The 18,795-nt window shown below is 41.4% G+C and overlaps 1 protein-coding gene and 1 long non-coding RNA gene across 4 annotated transcripts in view; one reads left to right on the top strand and one right to left on the bottom strand.

Moving 5' to 3' along the window:
• Nucleotides 1-6,643, top strand: part of LOC114570517 (uncharacterized) — a 42,581-nt gene extending 35,938 nt beyond the window's left edge. Inside the window, exons 3-4 of the long non-coding RNA XR_003694544.1 lie at nt 6,182-6,377; nt 6,546-6,643. This is a non-coding gene — a long non-coding RNA (uncharacterized LOC114570517). The remainder of the gene's footprint in view (nt 1-6,181; nt 6,378-6,545) is intronic.
• Nucleotides 1-18,795, bottom strand: part of pik3r1 (phosphoinositide-3-kinase, regulatory subunit 1 (alpha)) — a 28,004-nt gene that overhangs the window by 3,570 nt on the left and 5,639 nt on the right. The window contains exons 3-7 of one of the 3 annotated variants that reach the window (XM_028600816.1): nt 5,901-5,993; nt 5,647-5,721; nt 5,156-5,287; nt 4,340-4,541; nt 3,888-3,970 (exon numbers count right to left, since the gene is read on the bottom strand). In XM_028600816.1, the coding sequence (XP_028456617.1) occupies nt 3,888-3,970; nt 4,340-4,541; nt 5,156-5,287; nt 5,647-5,721; nt 5,901-5,993 (585 nt within the window). Of the gene's footprint in view, nt 1-553; nt 1,607-1,740; nt 2,445-3,887; nt 3,971-4,339; nt 4,542-5,155; nt 5,288-5,646; nt 5,722-5,900; nt 5,994-18,795 lie in introns of those variants that run through there. The other 2 variants (XM_028600817.1, XM_028600818.1) reach the window with 2 other exon arrangements.

The following is an 18,795-nucleotide window of genomic DNA, read 5'->3' as shown; positions in this document are numbered from 1 at the left end:
CTGCTCACAAGCTGATAGTTTCACAGTGAAGCTAGCTGCAGTAGAGCTAAGGTAGCGAGGTATTTTTCACCCATAAATCTGCACTGCCTTTGTTCACTCCCTCTGCATTAACAACCTTTCTGCTAAAACAGACCTTGCAGGACTCCGCTCACTGAGACCACAAGCACGGTTCACTTGACAGACAGCTACAATTGTGACATGGCAGAAAATGCAAAGCTTCACAATCTGTGAAAAATGCAGCATACCAACTAAACCACAGCTCATGGTTTCCGCTGCACTTCTCAGCACAACCCTAACCCTACCAACCGGATCACATTTTCTCTCCAGATTACTAGAAATTTCTAATTCTTAAACTCACTCATGTGGACAATCTAGTATTAAGTGTTAGCTTTGCAACAGCTCCACAGACACATTTCTATAGATAGTTTGCATATTTGATTGACGGCAAAAATATCTACAGGGACACGATAAAATGTTTCTTATACAATCACCTAAACATTCATTTAAAAAGCCATTTAGGGCAGCCTGCTCAGTAACGTGTTACATCACTTACCACAGCCAATCACAAGGAGGGGTTGTCACCAACCACTCCTGCATTTCTCATTTTCTTAGAGTGATGAGGTCATTCTGAAAGCCCATTACCTTTTACCTCCCTGCTTCAATTCTTTACAACACTGCAGCTATGCGAAAAAAAAAAAAATCATAATTCTCTCTGCAGCATCCAGCATTTCATCCTAGTATGCATCCAACTTAAACGCAAATGTGCAGTGTCTCTCCACTAACAGAAAAAAGGACCAGCAGCCTGTTTCCATGCTTTTCCTCTGTCATCCTCTCCCTCTCTGTTGAGCTTGCCTGCTCGCTCTCCTGCAGGTTGCTCAGCCCCTCCTCTCTGCATGTGTTACGCGGAGGTTTAGTCCGGCCCACCGCTGGCACTCAGACAAAGCCAGCTATGCTGCTGCAGCACGTACGCAGCTAAATTATAATGCTTTGCCCGGTCAGCGGCACACAGAGCTCCAAAATACGCCTGTAATCCCACAGCGTGACACTCGGCATGACAGAGATAACTCCCTTGATTTCCTAAGTGAAATCAAAATAGACCTAGTTCTTGGTAAGGAATAAGTGGAACGCAGTCCTGCTAGGTTCAACTGTTGTTGGCTCTCTACAAGCTTAACTTAAGAAGTAACTAAACTTGGCGCGTAAACTACAAATCAGTGTATGTGACAAAATGTTTTAATGTCAAAGTCTGTGACCTAAATGCCCCTTTTCTTTAAGAATTGTAAGGAAAATCTAGTGTATTAAAATTATTGTCTGTAGGGTTTAAAAAGAGCATTGCAGAGTGTTATATGCAGTATGTGAGAATAGTTCATAACTATACATCAAAAGTGGCAGCCCAAGGCAAAACGGTTATGCTATGACTGGGGGCTTAAAGAAAACAAAAACCTATTATGTTCTAGTCTTTTCTTAAGCTGTGGTATGTGTGTCTTATTCTACCTGAATAACCATTATAGCCTGAAGGCAGAAGCAGTAGAAACCCACTGATCCACTTTTGTATTAACTTAAAAAGTTGGATGGGTCGACCTCTAGCTCACCCAGTAAAGACTGAGTAGGTCTTTGGCAGCGGCCCGGGTTCGAATCCAACCCGCGGCCCTTTGCTACGTATCGCCCCCCCTCCCCTTTCCTGACTTCAAGCTATCCTGTCGATTAAAGCCCAAAAAAAATGATGCAGAACATCAAACTTACGTTGCAAGTTGTGCATGTTTTGGTGATTGAACAATCTCTTCTTTGTAGCTTCTCTTTTACTCCAAAAAGGTAAATTAAATCCAACAGAGTTGCTTTTATGTCCTCCAGTAAAGCTCCATTTCATAGTTTAGGCCACTTTTTTTATTCTTACAAGGTAACAGCTTTATGTGCCTCTTAGTGGAATCCAGGTAATCCGCTCGGCGTGAGGCAGGTGCAACATGCGACTGTCTAGCTCACTGACTGAGTCCCTGCTGTAAGCGTGGTAAAGGGCTGAGTCTCTCTCTCCTTCTCTCGCACTCAGGAAGATAGTTAATGATTAGCGATAGCTGTTCTGTGCCAGTGCTGCCTGTTCTGAAAGCAGCCACTCATACTGTGTGTGTGTGTGTGTGCGCGCGCGCGCACACACAAGTCTCTCTTTCCGTCTCTTTGGTAACTATCTCTCTCTCTCTCTCGCTCTCTCTCTCTGTTTGTAAACGAGGAGGCAGGGGGAGTTCAGTCTCATGATTAACTTGCAAAGTTTCAAATATTTGCTGAGCTGGGCACTTTGAGGCAGGGAGGACGTGGAGATCCAAGTGGAGGGAGGACTGAGGGGAGGGAGGAGAGTGGCTCTAGAAACTGGAAGCAGCCCTCAGTTAACAAGAAGTGCTCTGTGGAGCAGGCCGACTTTCCAGCCAACCAAATCTAAGTGGGCCTTTTGTCGCTTACTTAAAATAGGCACGCAGTTACTGGGAGCACACACACACACACACACACACACACGTCATTCAGAAAAACACATGTACAGAATGTGTATTTACATAGTGTGCTTTTCTTCTCTCTTCCTGTGACCCTGTTATCTGTATGAGACATGTGACTGAAACCAGTTTGGCACACCTGAACTTTGTCAGGTGTGTATGTTTGACTAGGTCTTGTGATTATATATGCGTGTGTAAAAAGAAATAAAGCGTTTCAGGGTTTGTGTCTTGCCCGCCTGCCTGGCCGCTCTTCAATCCATCCCAGTGCCAAAGTGCTCCCGCAGGTGCAAATTACTGACAGCTGAAAGTGACCAATGCACAGGAACATTATAAATAGACCTAACAGGTAATAAAATGTTTAAACAGCCAAAGCCAGCACTGGGCCTCTAGGCCAGCCAACGATAGTGCTTTTAACTAGCACTGTAAAAACAAAACTGTGCCACGCAAGGCACTGCGCGCGCACACACACACACACACACACACACACACACACACACACACACACACACACACACACACACACACACACACACACACACACACACACACACACACACACACACACACACACACACACACACACACACACACACACACACACACACACACACACACACACACACACACACACACACACACACGCTTCATCTATGCAGAAAACCACTGCACCAGCCATGAAAACTGACTTTGTGCAGTTCTGTGTTTATTACTAACTAACAACGGATTACAAAATAATAATTGAGACCTACACGGTCATGCTAAACGAAAATTCACCAGCAATCACCTTAATCTACTTAGTTAAAAAATAAATAAAAAATTTTATTCAGCTAAATTCAAAAGCCATATAGACACGAAAATCAACACTATCACACTAAGCTGTACTCTGTATCCAACACATTTCTATGGAAACCTTGTACCATTTCATGAACTGTAAAAAGTTATTGCAAATCTCAAAAAACAGAAACATTCTTTGCAGCTAAAGCTTTAGAAACAGTGTAGGCCTTATTCAAACAGGGCCACTGTTCTGGAACAAAGATTATCTAGCTATAACACTTGCGTATGACCAGTACATGACAAAGTAGTCTCAACTTGCCCTACAATGTCAGTATTTTACATCAACCGTGTACCCCAAGGCTGTCTACAACTGCAGCCGCTGCAAGTCTCAACACCTTTCCTCAAGCTATTAATAGTTCAGGTCTGAGGGTGTTCAGTTCATGCTTTGCAGTGTTTTCGTCCTTGCAGAACATACACCCATGTTCTGAATCCAACAATAAATGCTACATACCAAACAGCAGCAATGCAATGCTAAACAGTCTTGCATTTCTTTATTAAATCAACAATATTCTACCATGAGCAACAGACCAACAGCATTTAAAACTTTGTGGATGATAGAAGTAAAAAGTGGTTAACTACCTGGAGCTGCCTGACTTTCACTGCATTCACTGGTCACCAGAACCTCAATGATCTTGATGTGAGCATCCAAGCTGGGTTCACAACTGCAGGGGGCATAAAAAAGAAAAAGATCAAGTTAGATAAAGTTGGTGTTTCACAGCCCAAGTGACAGTCACTGCTGCTCTGGTTACTCTGTGTTGGTTTTAATCTGATGGTAATTTGGGTTTAGCTACTTTAATTGTGCAGCAAAGCTGGTAGAAGAAAAGCTCCAACCTATATTTGTGTGCAGCTAAAATCCATGAGTGCCTGACAAACTGCGCGATGAGAGTGGGTAGATGTGTGAGCCTGAATGTGAGTGTTTGCTAGTTTACATGCTTGAGAGTCTGTGTCTCAGTGTTGCATGACTGAGCCTGCACACTTTTCTGCTGCCTGAGTGTCTATCTTTGACATGATCCGGCTGCTCCGACACCCACCTGGTGGCCTGTTGTCTGAACAACACAGGACTGAAGATCTCACCCAGGGCTCTGGCACTGAGCAGGTTCTTGGAGCTGTTTTGGCACACTCTAGAGAAATGCCTTAGCAAACAGTGGAGGGTAAGCCAGTATTGGGGAGGCAGGCTCGGGGCGATGGCGATGCAACGTAGCAGCTGGGCACATTCCTCAGGATTCACCACCTCTGTTGAAACCGGTGAGAACGGCTGAGAGGTCAGTAAGACAATGTGAAAAACTGATCCTGCCAGAGTTGAAGAGGAGCGTAAAATGAAAGATGTTTCTTTAAACGATGACGAGATGGAAAGAAAGCACCATGTGCAGTTAGGTTAGGAAACCGCACAGATTGTGTGGTTGACAATGAGCGTAAGGTACACTGACAGGTGATTGGCTGCTTGAAGATGCTTGAGATAAACTTTCAGGCCTGTTTTAGTTCCTATTAACCACAGATATCCTGTTTCTGGCCATGTGACAGCAAGAGAATGCAGCGCTACAGAACATTGTGTGGTGTGAAAAGTTTGTCTGTGCTTGCAACAGAGAAAGTAAGACAGACCGAAACTAAGTTAAGAGAAAGTGACAAGATATAATAATTATATACTTAATGATCACAGTGGAAAAGGCACATGAAGTCAAATATAAAAAAGTCTTCTTTAAGGGACAAAGGCAACTGACAAGGTCATGTGGTTTTTTTCTGTTCAAAGTACTGAATGTTCAATAGCAGGGTACGTCACGTCAGCACTTCTGTTTTACTGTACAGTAAAGAAGTGATCATTGTTTCTGTGTCGGGTCATCTGCTCTCACCTTTGGCAGTCTGGACCATCTGAGCATATATTGCAGTGGGGATGACAGGCTGGGGAAGATCCTCCAGGTATCTGCGCAGACCATCACACAGGACGGGAAGTTCCACATGATCCAGGTCTGGTGAGGGAGGATCTGAAGTGCAATACAACACAGAGACGAGACACACGCTTAAAACCTAAACTGCTTTGTGCACAGTGAAATATTTAATTACATGCTTGTGTTCAATCTGCAAAACTATCTGATGCACACATAGATGCAACCATGGCTGATGCAATAAAGCCTTCAGAAACCATGGTACATCCTGTTCTTTTTCACATACTGTATATGCAGACATACTAATCTTTTTTGGTCACCTCACACATACATCTCTGTTCGTCATCACCACTTATGTCAGTCGTTTCTTTCTATTTGAGACTTCCTCTTTTCTCTCTCGCACAACTATTGGAAATGTACGGGCCTCACATAGGTTGATAAAAAAAAAATTTACTTACCACAATCAAAGTATTGTCTGACTTCAAGTCCACCACCAGCAGTAAATGTTCGATATAAAGTGGGGTTTTCCAGCCCTGCAAATCAGTGAAACACAAATCTATGTATTTACTGAGAAAACTAACACCACTTGGTTCATATGGTTCTGTGTAACAGGTCACTTATGCACAGTCAAATGGGGTTAAAAAAAAGAGTCAGCGTGAGTGCAGTTGCATGTCAAGATGAAATACTTGAATGTTTCCATGGTCAAGCTCACCTTTCCTCTCAATAGCTTCCAGCAGTCTGGCCAACATGGGTGGACTGGTCTCTGGAAGGGAGAACTGCTCCGTCAAGTCCAGCAGACAGAAGCCTGGAAGAGATAACAAAAGATTGTCATCCAAAGTGATTTTAAAGGAGTAAAGGGTGCTTCCAACCAATTATTCACTCTGTCACTGGTTGGTCCTGTGATGCTTTTTTCTGACACATGATGAATATTATGTTCATATGTATGTTTTGGTAAACTGACTGGATTCTCTCGCTGTTTCACTTCCTGCCTAGCTGTCTGAATGCCCCGCGGCTCGCGTGAAAATAGACCTGGCGCATATCTTCAGTGGAGCGGAGAGCCGCTTCACACACGTTTCTGGAACGTGCCCGGCTGGTGGGATATCAAGCATTGACTTGAATGGCCGTGATTGCTCGCGGGGGCCGCGGCACCTCCGGAATGCAGCGCCGATGCACCTGGTGGCAAATACCGGTGAGTAGGAAAATCAGGATCAGGAGCGCCAAAACTTCTGATTTTCAGCAGCCTTCCTCTCATCCACGGCTGATATTTTACACATGCAGCTGGCACCAATAAGCCAGCAAAGCCACATTGTTTTGACTGGACCTGATTAGCTAGTGCTAATGGGATCTCCGTTTGCAGAGTCAGGCTGTACCGGACTCTCCCGATGACCATGCCGCCGAACGGCGGCACAGCGAGAAGCTGCTGACGGGCGCGGAGCGCTCTATGCTGAAGCTATGACTGCTATCTGTCCGTGGCGGGCTGCGCTGCCGTATGATGGCATCAGTATCAAACCTGATATGATCCATACGGGAGTATACACAAAAACCACAGTTGTGACTGCGGTATTGCCCTTAACAAGTGGCGCCATCCCACCCTTCTTTCTGCTGCCCCCCATTCACATAGTGTCATGTTTTACACTATGAAGGTTAAACTCTGCAATTAATCTGCGGTTTACATGCGTGCCGACCGTTGTGGTCCGTTGCACTACTGTATATTCAACATCACTAATAATTTATTGATCAATATAATGAGTGGCTGCTTTCAGAACAGGCAGCACTGGCACAGAACAGCTATCGCTAATCATTAACTATCTTCCTGAGTGCGAGAGAAGGAGAGAGAGACTCAGCCCTTTACCACGCTTACAGCAGGGACTCAGTCAGTGAGCTAGACAGTCGCATGTTGCACCTGCCTCACGCCGAGCGGATTACCTGGATTCCACTAAGAGGCACATAAAGCTGTTACCTTGTAAGAATAAAAAAAGTGGCCTAAACTATGAAATGGAGCTTTACTGGAGGACATAAAAGCAACTCTGTTGGATTTAAATGTATAATACAGTATAATGTATTTCAAAATAGAAATATTACACTTCATAACCCAATTGTATTATTGCACAAATTAGCTACAACAGTAGCAGTTACCTTGTGTTAGTCACTCCTACATTTTTAGGAGCAAAACATGCTCCAGGCCCTGGATGTGAAAGCCCCCTTAATGCATTATATTCCATTATATTTTATATTTTGAATTGTTACCTGGCACCAGAATTTTGTTTTACTTGACATAAATAAAAAACTTTTCAACATTAAATGGTGTTTAAAAATGTATCAGAATGCAGGAAATGAAGTCTTTGACACTGAAAATGTCATGGGGGACAACCCACAGACCCCCCCACTTAATATGTGCTCCCCCCTAAAGGCCCATTCTGAGCCAGGAAAAACCCTGCCAGCCTACACCAAGTATCAGCAGATTTCATTGTACAAAACAGTTACAAGCATGAGGGCTGACATTAGTTATTTTCATTCACCTTCACGTGATTTTCTACACTAATCAATTCATTATTTTGTCTATAAAATGTCCCAAAAATCATGCGAACAAACTAAATATATTAGTAGCACTAAAAAGATATGTATAAAGGCTTTAGGCCGCCCACACATTATTGTAGGCCGAGTTTAATATGCAACTTAATTTTATACAATAGGCCAATGTAGTAGGGGGTCCCTGATCCGTCTCTCTCTCAGTTAAGGGGTCCTTGGCTTAAAAAACGTTGAAGACCCCTGATTTAGTACACAGTTTAGATACGTTATATCAGTAAATGTGGCCCAATATACACAAATTAAATGGTCTGCTACTCATCTCATCAGAAGTTGAGATGAGTATTCATGCGACACTGAATGTGGTGAGGGCTGCAATATATCTGAACCAGCAAAGGGTGATTAGGTGCATAACTTACAAACTACTCAGAACTTCAAAAAGGAAGCAGGTACGAGACCAAAAGACTGGCATCAAAAGTCAAAGGTGAGTACTACAACAGAGTGATTCAAGAACAGGAGGTGCTGAGCACTCAAGTTAGGGTTTGGTGGAACTAAGCAAATACGCTGTGATATGAGTTAAGCCAGGTCTGGGTTTTTTCCTTCAGAACTTTGCACCCAGGTGTGGACATGAAAGGATGAAGGGGTTTGCAAGGATTTTATTTGGATTTGCAGAGGCATTTTGAAAGGGCACTTTTCTGAAAGGCTCAACTGTTCAACACCAAGTCTGCAGTTTTGAAATGCTCAGAAACTATGAATGGAAACCTTTCTACGGACCATATTTTTCTTTCTTTCTACCTTAAAAATTAATACATTTTTTGAATCGGGCATCTACTGGTCCCATTTATGCATGCATGCTAAGTCATTACCACGGAACTACCCTCTTCCACCACAGAGTGTTCAATCAAGCAAATAAGGAACCACTTCATCCAAATCCACATCCTCTTTGGCCAGCGCAGCACACAGGCTGGCATGTTGCGTGTGAAGAAACTGGGCTACCAAAGTCCTTCTAACCACAGCACACACAAAACTCCATGTAGGATTACTGATCATCTGGAAGACATTATTGGAACTGCTGAGCGGGAAGGGATTTTCTCAGAAGCAGTGAACTCTGAGATGGAACGCCAGAGTTTCCCTAAATAGAGTTCGAGACAGGCGGTGCTGCCATCGCACACCTTGGAAGTGTAACCTTTCTCCCAGACAAGATATCTAACACAGCTGCCATTCTACAGCCAACGTTTTTCCGAGAAACTCAATACACAAACTGAGGTTAAATTTAAACCCCCAACACACCAACCCACCCAATGTTCATATCTATGAAAATTGCCGGACTGCAATATCTATCTATCTATCTATCTATCTATCTATCTATCTATCTATCTAATAAGGCTAGTTTTATCAAAGATACAATTTCTGTTGGTCTTTATTAAAAGGTTTTAAATATGCCATTTTGTAAATTGTTAACATATCTATTAGGACTTACATTGATACTGCCAGTCTCCAGTAGCTTAGTGATGATCCCTATACCAAGAAGACTAGTAATAAAATAAAACAGATAAGTCATAAAATCATCAGGTTTTAAAGAAAATATGGTGTATAAAAACATGTACAGTGTAGGTAAGAATAGGAAAAACATTTTTTAAAAGAAATAAAAGACAGTTCAAAGGAACTGACCAAAGAATTCCTGACCTGATTTCCTACGGCAGATTGTGCCAGAGCCTTGGGGCCCTTACTGCAAATGCTCCGTGCCCTTTAGTTCTCAGCCGGGCCTCTGGAACAGACAAAAGACTTCTGCCCGAGGATCTCAAAGTATGTACCGGCATACGCGGCGCTACAAAGGTTTTTGTTTATTTACTCTATCTGTGGCTGGCATCGGAGTGACACTGCATGGAGATAGAGTGTCTTCTTGGTACTGTCAACGATGCGATAGTTTCGGCACCGATGGAATTGTATCAAGTAGCAGACAAACTATGGCAGAAATGTTTGGAGCTATCAGTGATGATTTCTGAGATGCCTTGGCATGAGATCAAGCGGTCAACCTGTCCCTACTGGCCAGAGCCAATAACCATGGAAAACATACAAATATACACATATATAATTTAGAAACGTTTGCTAAATTCATTCAAGCAATGTTAATAATGCTGGCAAAAACTTAATAGCTGATTTTATCAAATCTTACAAAAACGTTTAAAAATGTTGCATTCGATAAAATAAAAAAATGTCTGCAAGTACCTAAGTGTAGCTGAAACTCTGATTCACTGCATTAGTAGCATAATTATATAACACAAACACACTAAATGATCCTTTTGTATTACTGCAGTGTTACTACAGTAATCACACAATACATTATTGTTGTCTTGCTCTGTTTAAAACAGCTAAGGGTCTACATACATAACGAGACTGTTCACATTTTCAATGGAAGTTGGTTTTTGTGGCTACTTGGGAAAGGAGACTGAAGAGACAGGGGCCCCTTGGATGTGTCTCTACAAGCCTGCATGTTTGGCAGACCTTCTCATGATATCCCAAAAGGCCTCAGCCAGCCAGTAGTCAGTTAGTCAACCGCAGGTTGAGGAAGTTGATGCAGCTGCCACTGGTGCTGCTGTGGTATGGGGGGTTACAATCTCCCCGGCTGAAACGGTATGTCTGAACCGAACAAACTGCAGACTGTGGGCAGGACAGGCGTGGGGCAGCACCGACACACTAAAGATAGCATACATTTTGGATAAATTTAGAGTGTCTACTCAAGTAACCAGCATTTTCAGGTCATACCATTTCTTCTTGTCTGAAAAAGGTTGAGCTGAGGCACGGCAGTAAAAACTAATAAACCAGGGGATGTACATCACACCACGCCAAACATGACAGCACATTATTGAGCAACACATGCATTATAATACAAAATATATTACATATGTTATAAAAGTGGATATGACTGTACAGTAGCATTTATGCAGGGAGTAGCTGAGAAACTAAAGCATTACTCAGACACTCAACAATATAGAGCTTTTTCATTAACACATTTCCAAGTGAAGCTCTAACATCCTTACTATAAGTCAATGATAGATACAGCTTTGAGCTGAAGTAAGTAAAGAAAAAAGGGCAGGCAATGTCTCCTCCTGCAGGGTGGAAGATACAGCGCAAAAGCTAAGTCATAGCCAATGAGGAGACTGTTGCTACAGCCTGACAATTAACCCTATAAAGAGCAGACCATCAATGAATCACAGCAACCACACAAATAACCCCAGTTTCCCAACATGCAATTAAGGCCACATACCCACACGTATACTAGGTAATTAATAATCGAAGAGCACACATTTAATGTCTGAAATATGACAGACGTGTGTCACATTCAGAATTAATACATGCAGTGTTATTTTCCTTACTTTTGCCACAATGCAGATTGATTTCAATGAAAATGTTGTCACAATGTCAAGTATATTGAATTTGCAGCATCGAGTCTATGCAAACAGTCAAAGCACCAAAAATATTTCCTTTTCTGCAAATTATCAGTCACACTGTATTGCTATCTCCGGGTTGACCAATTTTTTTTTTTACATTAAACATTTTAATAGTTTCTCTGATGCAATGATGACATACTTCCATTTACTGTTTAAAAATGTCCATGCCAAACCCACATGATAAAACTTTGGTTTTATTTATAAAGTAGAGTATGTGGTTTTGCAGGGTCCAAAATGTCCCTGTGAGTAGCATTTCAGCACAGATAAAGATATTGAATTTGATGTGAGAAGTTCAAGATGTGTAAAATCAAAACTTATCCGTGATAATGACAATAACTGAAAGTATTTCTGTAGCTTGCTAATAAAGGCAGAAACAATATTGGTTTATATGTGAGCATTTTCAAGTTTCTAACATCTTGGTCGTGCACTTCTGATTGTGGAACAGAAGAGAGTGATAGTAGTTTAAAAAAAAAGTGTAACTGCAATGCGAGTTCTGCACTGAAAGGGTGTGCTATAGCTGCTGTTTTCCTTGGCGTAGCAGTCTCAGCACAGTGAGAGGCACAAGAGGACTCTTCAGTGAACTATCTATCTTGTTCAAAGAATTATGTAACACCACACCTCCACAGCACGAGGCTTACACACACAGTACCTAGCAACACAAGCTAGTCCACCTCGTCTCTCTCATATTCATTACATATTTGAAATACCTATTCTGGGCCCTTGACTATGTGCTTCTTTCTAATCTCACTTCTTGTCTTATTGCAACTGTCTCTCTCTTTCTTAATCCTGCTAGCAGACATGCTTTGACTCTAGTAAAGAAGATTTGCCAATTTAGACTTCAGTCTCTTCACAAAATCGAGTAATGAAACCATTATTCAAGTCTTACTGGATTCATACACTAACGCAGTTTGGAGAAAGAAAAAAAAAAAGAGGAAAATATAAGAAAGAAAAAAAAGAAATTGCATTACTTATCCTTTCTATGTCACATCACGAAATAGCAACTTTTTTTTCAAAATATGTTTATTTAACGCAGTTGAGGATATGTCACTATTTTTCGTAACGTAGATACTCACTCAAACTAGCTTAGCGTAGGTCAGTTGCGCTAAGGTTAAAAGGTGGTCTAAATCTATATTTGGACATCGTAAACCATGTTTTGTAGAATTTCAGTTAGAGATGTGACAATTAGCTGATTAACTGGTTAGTCAATCAACAAAAAACTAAAGAGAAGGATGAGTCTGTGTTGTCATTATTAGGGCTGGAAAGTGGGGATGTCGATGAATTGCACAGTATAATGTTTCAATATGCATTTATTAAAGTGAATTTGACTGGCAAAAAAGTCAAAGGCCTTCCTACATTACACGATAAAAAAAGGTTTTGTTTTTAACAATTCTCAAATAGCCCCAGACCACTGCCTTTAAAAATTGTAAAAAAGTTTGAAATTAAGTAGGTGTAAAATGTTTCAGTTCAGTATTGTTGCTCCCACTTTGTTTGACTCTTACTCTTCATTTACAATACAAATAATTTAACCTCATGAAAAACTAAATTTGCATGTCCACATCCCAAGTGTTTCAAAATAGGCCAGCACAATAAATCACGATCTCGATTCACCCCGTTCGCAAAATTTATTTATTACATTTTTCTTTTCTTTTTTCTACAATTAATTTATTGAGAGCATTTGACATTGACATGTTTTAATTATGTTAAGACATGTTCAAGGGGTTCAGATGGAGCCTGTATCAGGGCCATATTTAGTTCAATGTGTCATATTATCACTACTTATTATTTGGTAGCCTACTGTACTTAAATGGCCAGAATTTACTTTATGTTCTTTCTTCATTGAAGCCTCTATGTTTACTTCTTGTGGGAATGCGCAATGTGCTATAGGTGCCAAAAAAAAATCTGTTTGGTACTGCCAATTTGTTTTGTTTTGTCATGGTTCATGTGTGCAATAAACATTACATTTTGTGAGAAAAAACTTGTGGCAGAGAATCGGGATATCAATTCAACTCGCGATTCAGGCCTATTTCCAAATAAAATATCTGATCAACGGTTACTCAATTAGACTTTGATAATAAAGTCTATTGTTCGATTTGAAATATCTGCCACGACATTTATGGGATCCTTGCATCACTGTATATTAACGACTCTCTTTTAATGACCAACTATAAGTCAGGTTCAGCAACAAATTGGACTGCAAACAAGAACAAAATCCACATATATGGATTTCAAAATTCTTTTAACAAACCCTCAAGGCACCTTGCTACTTTTGATTGCAGTATGCAACATACAGCTATGTAACGGCAGTTTATTTTAACACTATTCGAAGAGTGGCTGGGCCATTGTGAAAGACAAATTGTGTTCCGCCATGAATGTGCACAATTATTTTTAATCAAAAACACGATCATTAAAGGCACAGTGGCTGCGGTAGCCATTGACGGTAACATAACGTTACTCGTATGACAGAGAGCACAGATCAAAGCTTTGTGACTACCATCTATGTCATGACGAGCAAGCACTTTCTTACTAGGCGGGCTCCGCCCTCCTACGTACTTCCGTTAAATTTTCATTTTCCTTCAGTATACTGTCTGGGTTTGCGGTATATTCTTTGGTTTTTTCCGGGTCAAATCTTTACCAGTCCAATCAGCGAACAGAGGGAGTGGCTGAGAACGATGACATTGAGGTTACCTTCGGTGAGTTCCGTAATGGCGGCGGAGAAAGATGGTGAAGCCATTCGGTCCGTTGTGGCAACGTCGCCAAATATCCAGAAGTTAAAGCCCGAGCAAGAACAATCTTTCCACAGTTGTGTTGGTGGCCATGATGTCGTGGTCCTCCTCCCCATGGGGTTCGGGAAAAGTTAGATCTTCCAGCTTGCTCCGTTAGTGGTGAACAAGTTGGCTAAGGTGAACGCTAGCGATGCTAAGCCGACGTCACGTCCAAACGATAGCGATTGGTTCTGGCAGATCCAGAGTGGCTCTGGGCAGATCCAATAGTTTTACACTTCAACAGAGTACCCGCCTTAAAGGAAGTTAACACTTGTCAATGAAGAGTGGCCAGACTCTCTGGACACATGAAATGGACCAGAGTCTGGTAGGACCAGGCTACTTTCTTACCACTGCTGCTGTACTTTATCTTCCTAGAACATACGCCGCAGAAGCAAGCAGCCCGCTCCCTCAATTTGTGCCACCAACTTGGAAATGGAGTGCTGAACTGCTTCCCATCTCCACCCTTTTCCTCTATTCAAGCCCAGCGCCATTTGTTTTTAACTCTTTTCTCAACTGAAGCTGTATCTTTGCCAGATTTGATAAACTTCCATGTTTAGCCGCGTTGCGGGGTTACCACAGTTACCACAGCACACTCACTTTTCTTGGCAAAGACCCGCCCTACTTTGCCTCTGATTGGGTAGAACTCGTTAGGCCTCATACCACTGGTAGATGGAACTATGATGATTGGTTAAACCTTATTTATTTTTTATAAATAGTCATACGGCGGAAATCCGTCCCCACGCCAGATTACTTTAAGCCCTGCTCTCCTCATCCCCGACTAACGGCGGCAACATTACAAGCAACAAAAATGTGATAAACATTGTTCACCACGGTATCTAAACCTGGAAATTATAATAAACTAATTCAAAAAGTCAAATAAACCTAAATTAGTCAAATTAGCCTCACGCCACAACTTGTACACGGTTAACACAGTAAAACAGCAATCGCTGGGGTCCTATTCAGTGTGCAAACCATTTATTGTCCACTTGCATTGTGAACCAAGTTACTGCAATCAGCACTTAGCACAATACTGATTCATCACAAAGCTACAAATCAGTCTACCATGCAGTCTGTGCGCCAACACATTCCTGGCCCCAGCTGCCATTAGCCCCAAAGAGGAAAATCTGAGCAAATACAAGCAAATTATAAAAAATAAACTTCTGTGCTGCTGTGTTAATTCTTTCAACTGCTTTGGATGGATTTAGTGATATGTGACGGCCCTTTCTGGGGGAAAAAAGCAAAATGTATACCAATCTAAAACTTAAGTTGCCACAAGCCCACATTTAGAAAGAAGTGAATTCTTAGCCAAGAAAGATCAACAGTACTGACAGAAAGAGTGTTCAATACAGCACATGTCAGCCTGAGTACAAGAGAGGCCCAGAGAAGGAGAACTACATTATCTCAATATCCAGCTATGCAGAGTACTCTCCCTGCAACTTTCTCCTTTTGTTCTCTTCCGTCCAGTAGCCCTTTCTAAAATGTCCAACCACTAGATCAACCCAAGTGTTCCATATAGTAAGTCTATTGGACAAATATATGATCATAAAATTGTATTTTGCAAAAAGTAAGGAATCTGCTTTTGAAATGTTCTACATTCATATTTACCAGGAATCTTTAAAATGTTTGTTTTTTTCCAATGATGAGAACAAAAAAAGGAGGATAAGCCTCAGACGGAGAAGAGAAGATGAAGCCTGATAGCATCAAATATTTTCTTTAACAAGACTGAGCATGTAAGGCTGAACCTTGTGGTAGCTTGTAGAGTAAAAACCAGTTATTCACACTTTTATCTCAAACATTTGGAAGAACGTTCACTCAGACTTGGCTGTTGGAAGATCAACAAAAACAGTGAAGATTTAACCATGTAGAGCCATCGTTTAGCAATCTAAATATCCCACATGGTGACTGAACTTCAACTATAAATTTTTTAGAAATTTGAAAAAGCATCACTTTCCATTTTTGTATTTCTGCCTTTGTTACTTTAAAACAAGGTTAAAATCTATCGTGCATTTCTGTATGCAATCAAAGAAGCAAATTGGTGCTATAAGAGGGGCTCGTTCTATGTGTTTCTATCTCCGAGTTCCTTCCTCTTGGCGGGCATTAACACGTATATATTCTCTCAACTGAGGGGCCCAGAATAGGAGCAACACTTTAATGTTTAAAAAAAAAAGGTTGAGAGCTGGAATGAGGCGGAATAGTTTCCCAGCCTGGTCCTCTTTTCTTTCTCCCTCACCCTCTCCACATCTGCTGCACTCATGTAAACCCCTGTGGCTCAGAGAGGAGAGGCCCCTCCATTCTTCACCTCTATTCCCCCTACTAGAGCTGACTGTAGGAACTATCAAAACATTAAAAAAAAAAAAAAAGGAGGAGGAGGAAGGGAGTGAGATCCCCTAGTGGCGGGCAATAAATCACAAACACTCTGGGAGCAAAAAGAGCCCTGCCTCCATGGCAGAGCCCCTCTTCAAAGCACCCTTGAGCATGCACAACCTGAGTCCTTCCCCATGCCTCCCCCTTGCACCACAAGCCTGCAGCCCCTCTTCAGCCCTGATCCCTTGGCAAACTATTCTTTGCACAGACCCTTTAGCAAGCACAGGGGCTCTCTCTCTCTCCCTCAACCACAACCTCAGGGCCCCTTCTCTCTCCCCCCTTTCTCTGTGTCTCCCATAGCCCAGGACACAGAGACTTTTCTTCTCCCGGTGCTACATTCACACTCGCTCCAGGCTCAGTGCTGCCACTCAACCACAACACGGCCATTCAACACATGCCCCCTTCATACAGCTCCTCGCTCATCCTGCAAACCACAGCAAAGAATTTCACAATCGTACCACAAAGGGCAGAATCTAGAAACCTGGCAGCTACAGATGCTCTTTAAGTGAGCAGAAAGCCTTAAGCACACATTGGTGCAAGCTGCAGTGTCTTAAAAAAGATGCAAGTTTTAATTGCTGCTCATAGTTGTGGCCTCAGCAGTATAACTGATTACGATTTCGAAAGGGTAATTTTTGTACGCAACCATCTTGAAATTCACAGAACTTGAATGAATTACTTCATGTCACTTGCATAAAGTTATATACAACTACAAACTTTAACCAATATGGTTATTGCTTCTAGATGCCACGTAAAACACTTAATTAAATTAAAGCACTTTAATGGGTTTACCGTATTTTCCGCACTATAAGGCGCACCGGATTATAAGGCGCACCTTCAATGAATGGCCTATTTTAGAACTTTTTTCATATATAGGGCGCACCGGATTATAAGGCGCATAGAATAGAAGATACTGCAGTCAAACGTTTGACTGGGGTTACGTTATACATCCACTATATGGAGCTGTGCTAAAGGGAATGTCAACAAAAGAGTCAGATAAAGTCAAACTTTATTAAGTGTTCTGACAACTCCGTTCACTCCCATGGTAACGTTGTTAATGTTAATGAATGTCATGCCCATATTGCATATCAATCGAATTGTCTGCTTATTGGCTAAAAAGATAGATGGGTCTTATAGCATTTAAATCTAAGTGGTCCGAGAAAATGTCGATCGTCTCAACGTGGTCCCTGCCATGTTGTCATCGGCTTGTCCGCTTCCATTGGCCATATCAGAGGCAAACCTGAACGATCGGCTAATATGAACTACCAATCGAAAGCTTAGAAGCTAGGGAATACGATGCAGCCCACATCGATCATGTAGCAAGCTGGACAGAGAAGCTAGCGGCGATAACAAGTGCGGGAACTGTTTTGCGTTTTTGCGTTGTGATTCAGCCAGAAACTTTAACATTGTGAGGCGAACAGATCGTTTTGGAATATAAAGCTTGGATATTACATTTCCTTGGACTCTTGTGGATTTATGAAAATCAAGTTTTGGGCAAAATACCACTTTGTTGCTGAAAGGACAACGAAAACAGGTATGGATGCACTTTCGACACCTGCGCAGATTAGCCTACGGCTGAATTGTTTTATTTTCTGTTACTTTGTAACAGTTGTGTACAGCTATAAATCATCTTATACTTTGTATGTGGGCTTAAATTAATCATTAGAGGCTAAGCTTTCAATTTGTGCGTCGCATGGCTGTATACACAGTGTCCCGTCAACGTGACAGTGATCCTTGAGAGGTTGAGCCATATATAAGGCGCGCTGTCGTTTTTTGAGAAAATTAAAGGCGTTTAAGTGCGCCTTATAGTGCGGAAAATACGGTACACTGCTCGCCCAGATACATCAGAAAGTAGGGCTGGGCGATATGGACCAAAAGTCATATCCCGATATATTTTGGCTGAATATCGATATACGATATATATCCCGATATTTTTTCCGCAAAGTGAGAGCAAATGTTCAGTCAAAGCCAAAATCAAATATGACATGTCACATGTAGTTTCATAGAAACAGTTGCAAAATCAAATAAATAATAAACTGGTTTCTTCACCTGGTTCATGATTAAATGCTCAGCTGTTCAAATAACAATAAAATGTAAACCTAAATACTGTATAACAGGAGTACCTTTTTTGAAATCAAAGCTCCATATTTGTGATTCGTTCCAAAGGTCAATTAAGCTTTTGATATTAATATAATCTACTTTGTTCAAAATGTAATGCCTCATGCCTGTAAGCCTAGGTTTATAGTCCCATTCTTCCACTTGATACTGCTTCCACTTAAGTAAACTAAAAGATGAACTATCGACTACAAAACAAAGAAACTAATTAATGTGTTAATACAAAGAATATTTATTATGATCGGTTCACAGATCTGAGTCAAACGGAAACTTCACCCTTCTGAACTAAGAGTTTCTGCTTCAAGGTGAAGTTTAAAACAGACTGAAATGTCCAGGCTCATTCCTCCACTATTTATTTCTGTATGTATTTATGCGTTACATGTAATTTTAA

This window comes from Perca flavescens, chromosome 16, assembly GCF_004354835.1.
Source record: "Perca flavescens isolate YP-PL-M2 chromosome 16, PFLA_1.0, whole genome shotgun sequence".
Classification (NCBI taxonomy): Eukaryota; Metazoa; Chordata; class Actinopteri; order Perciformes; family Percidae; genus Perca; species Perca flavescens.
Note: the sequence above shows the minus strand (reverse complement) of the source record. Positions and strands in the feature narration are given on the sequence as shown.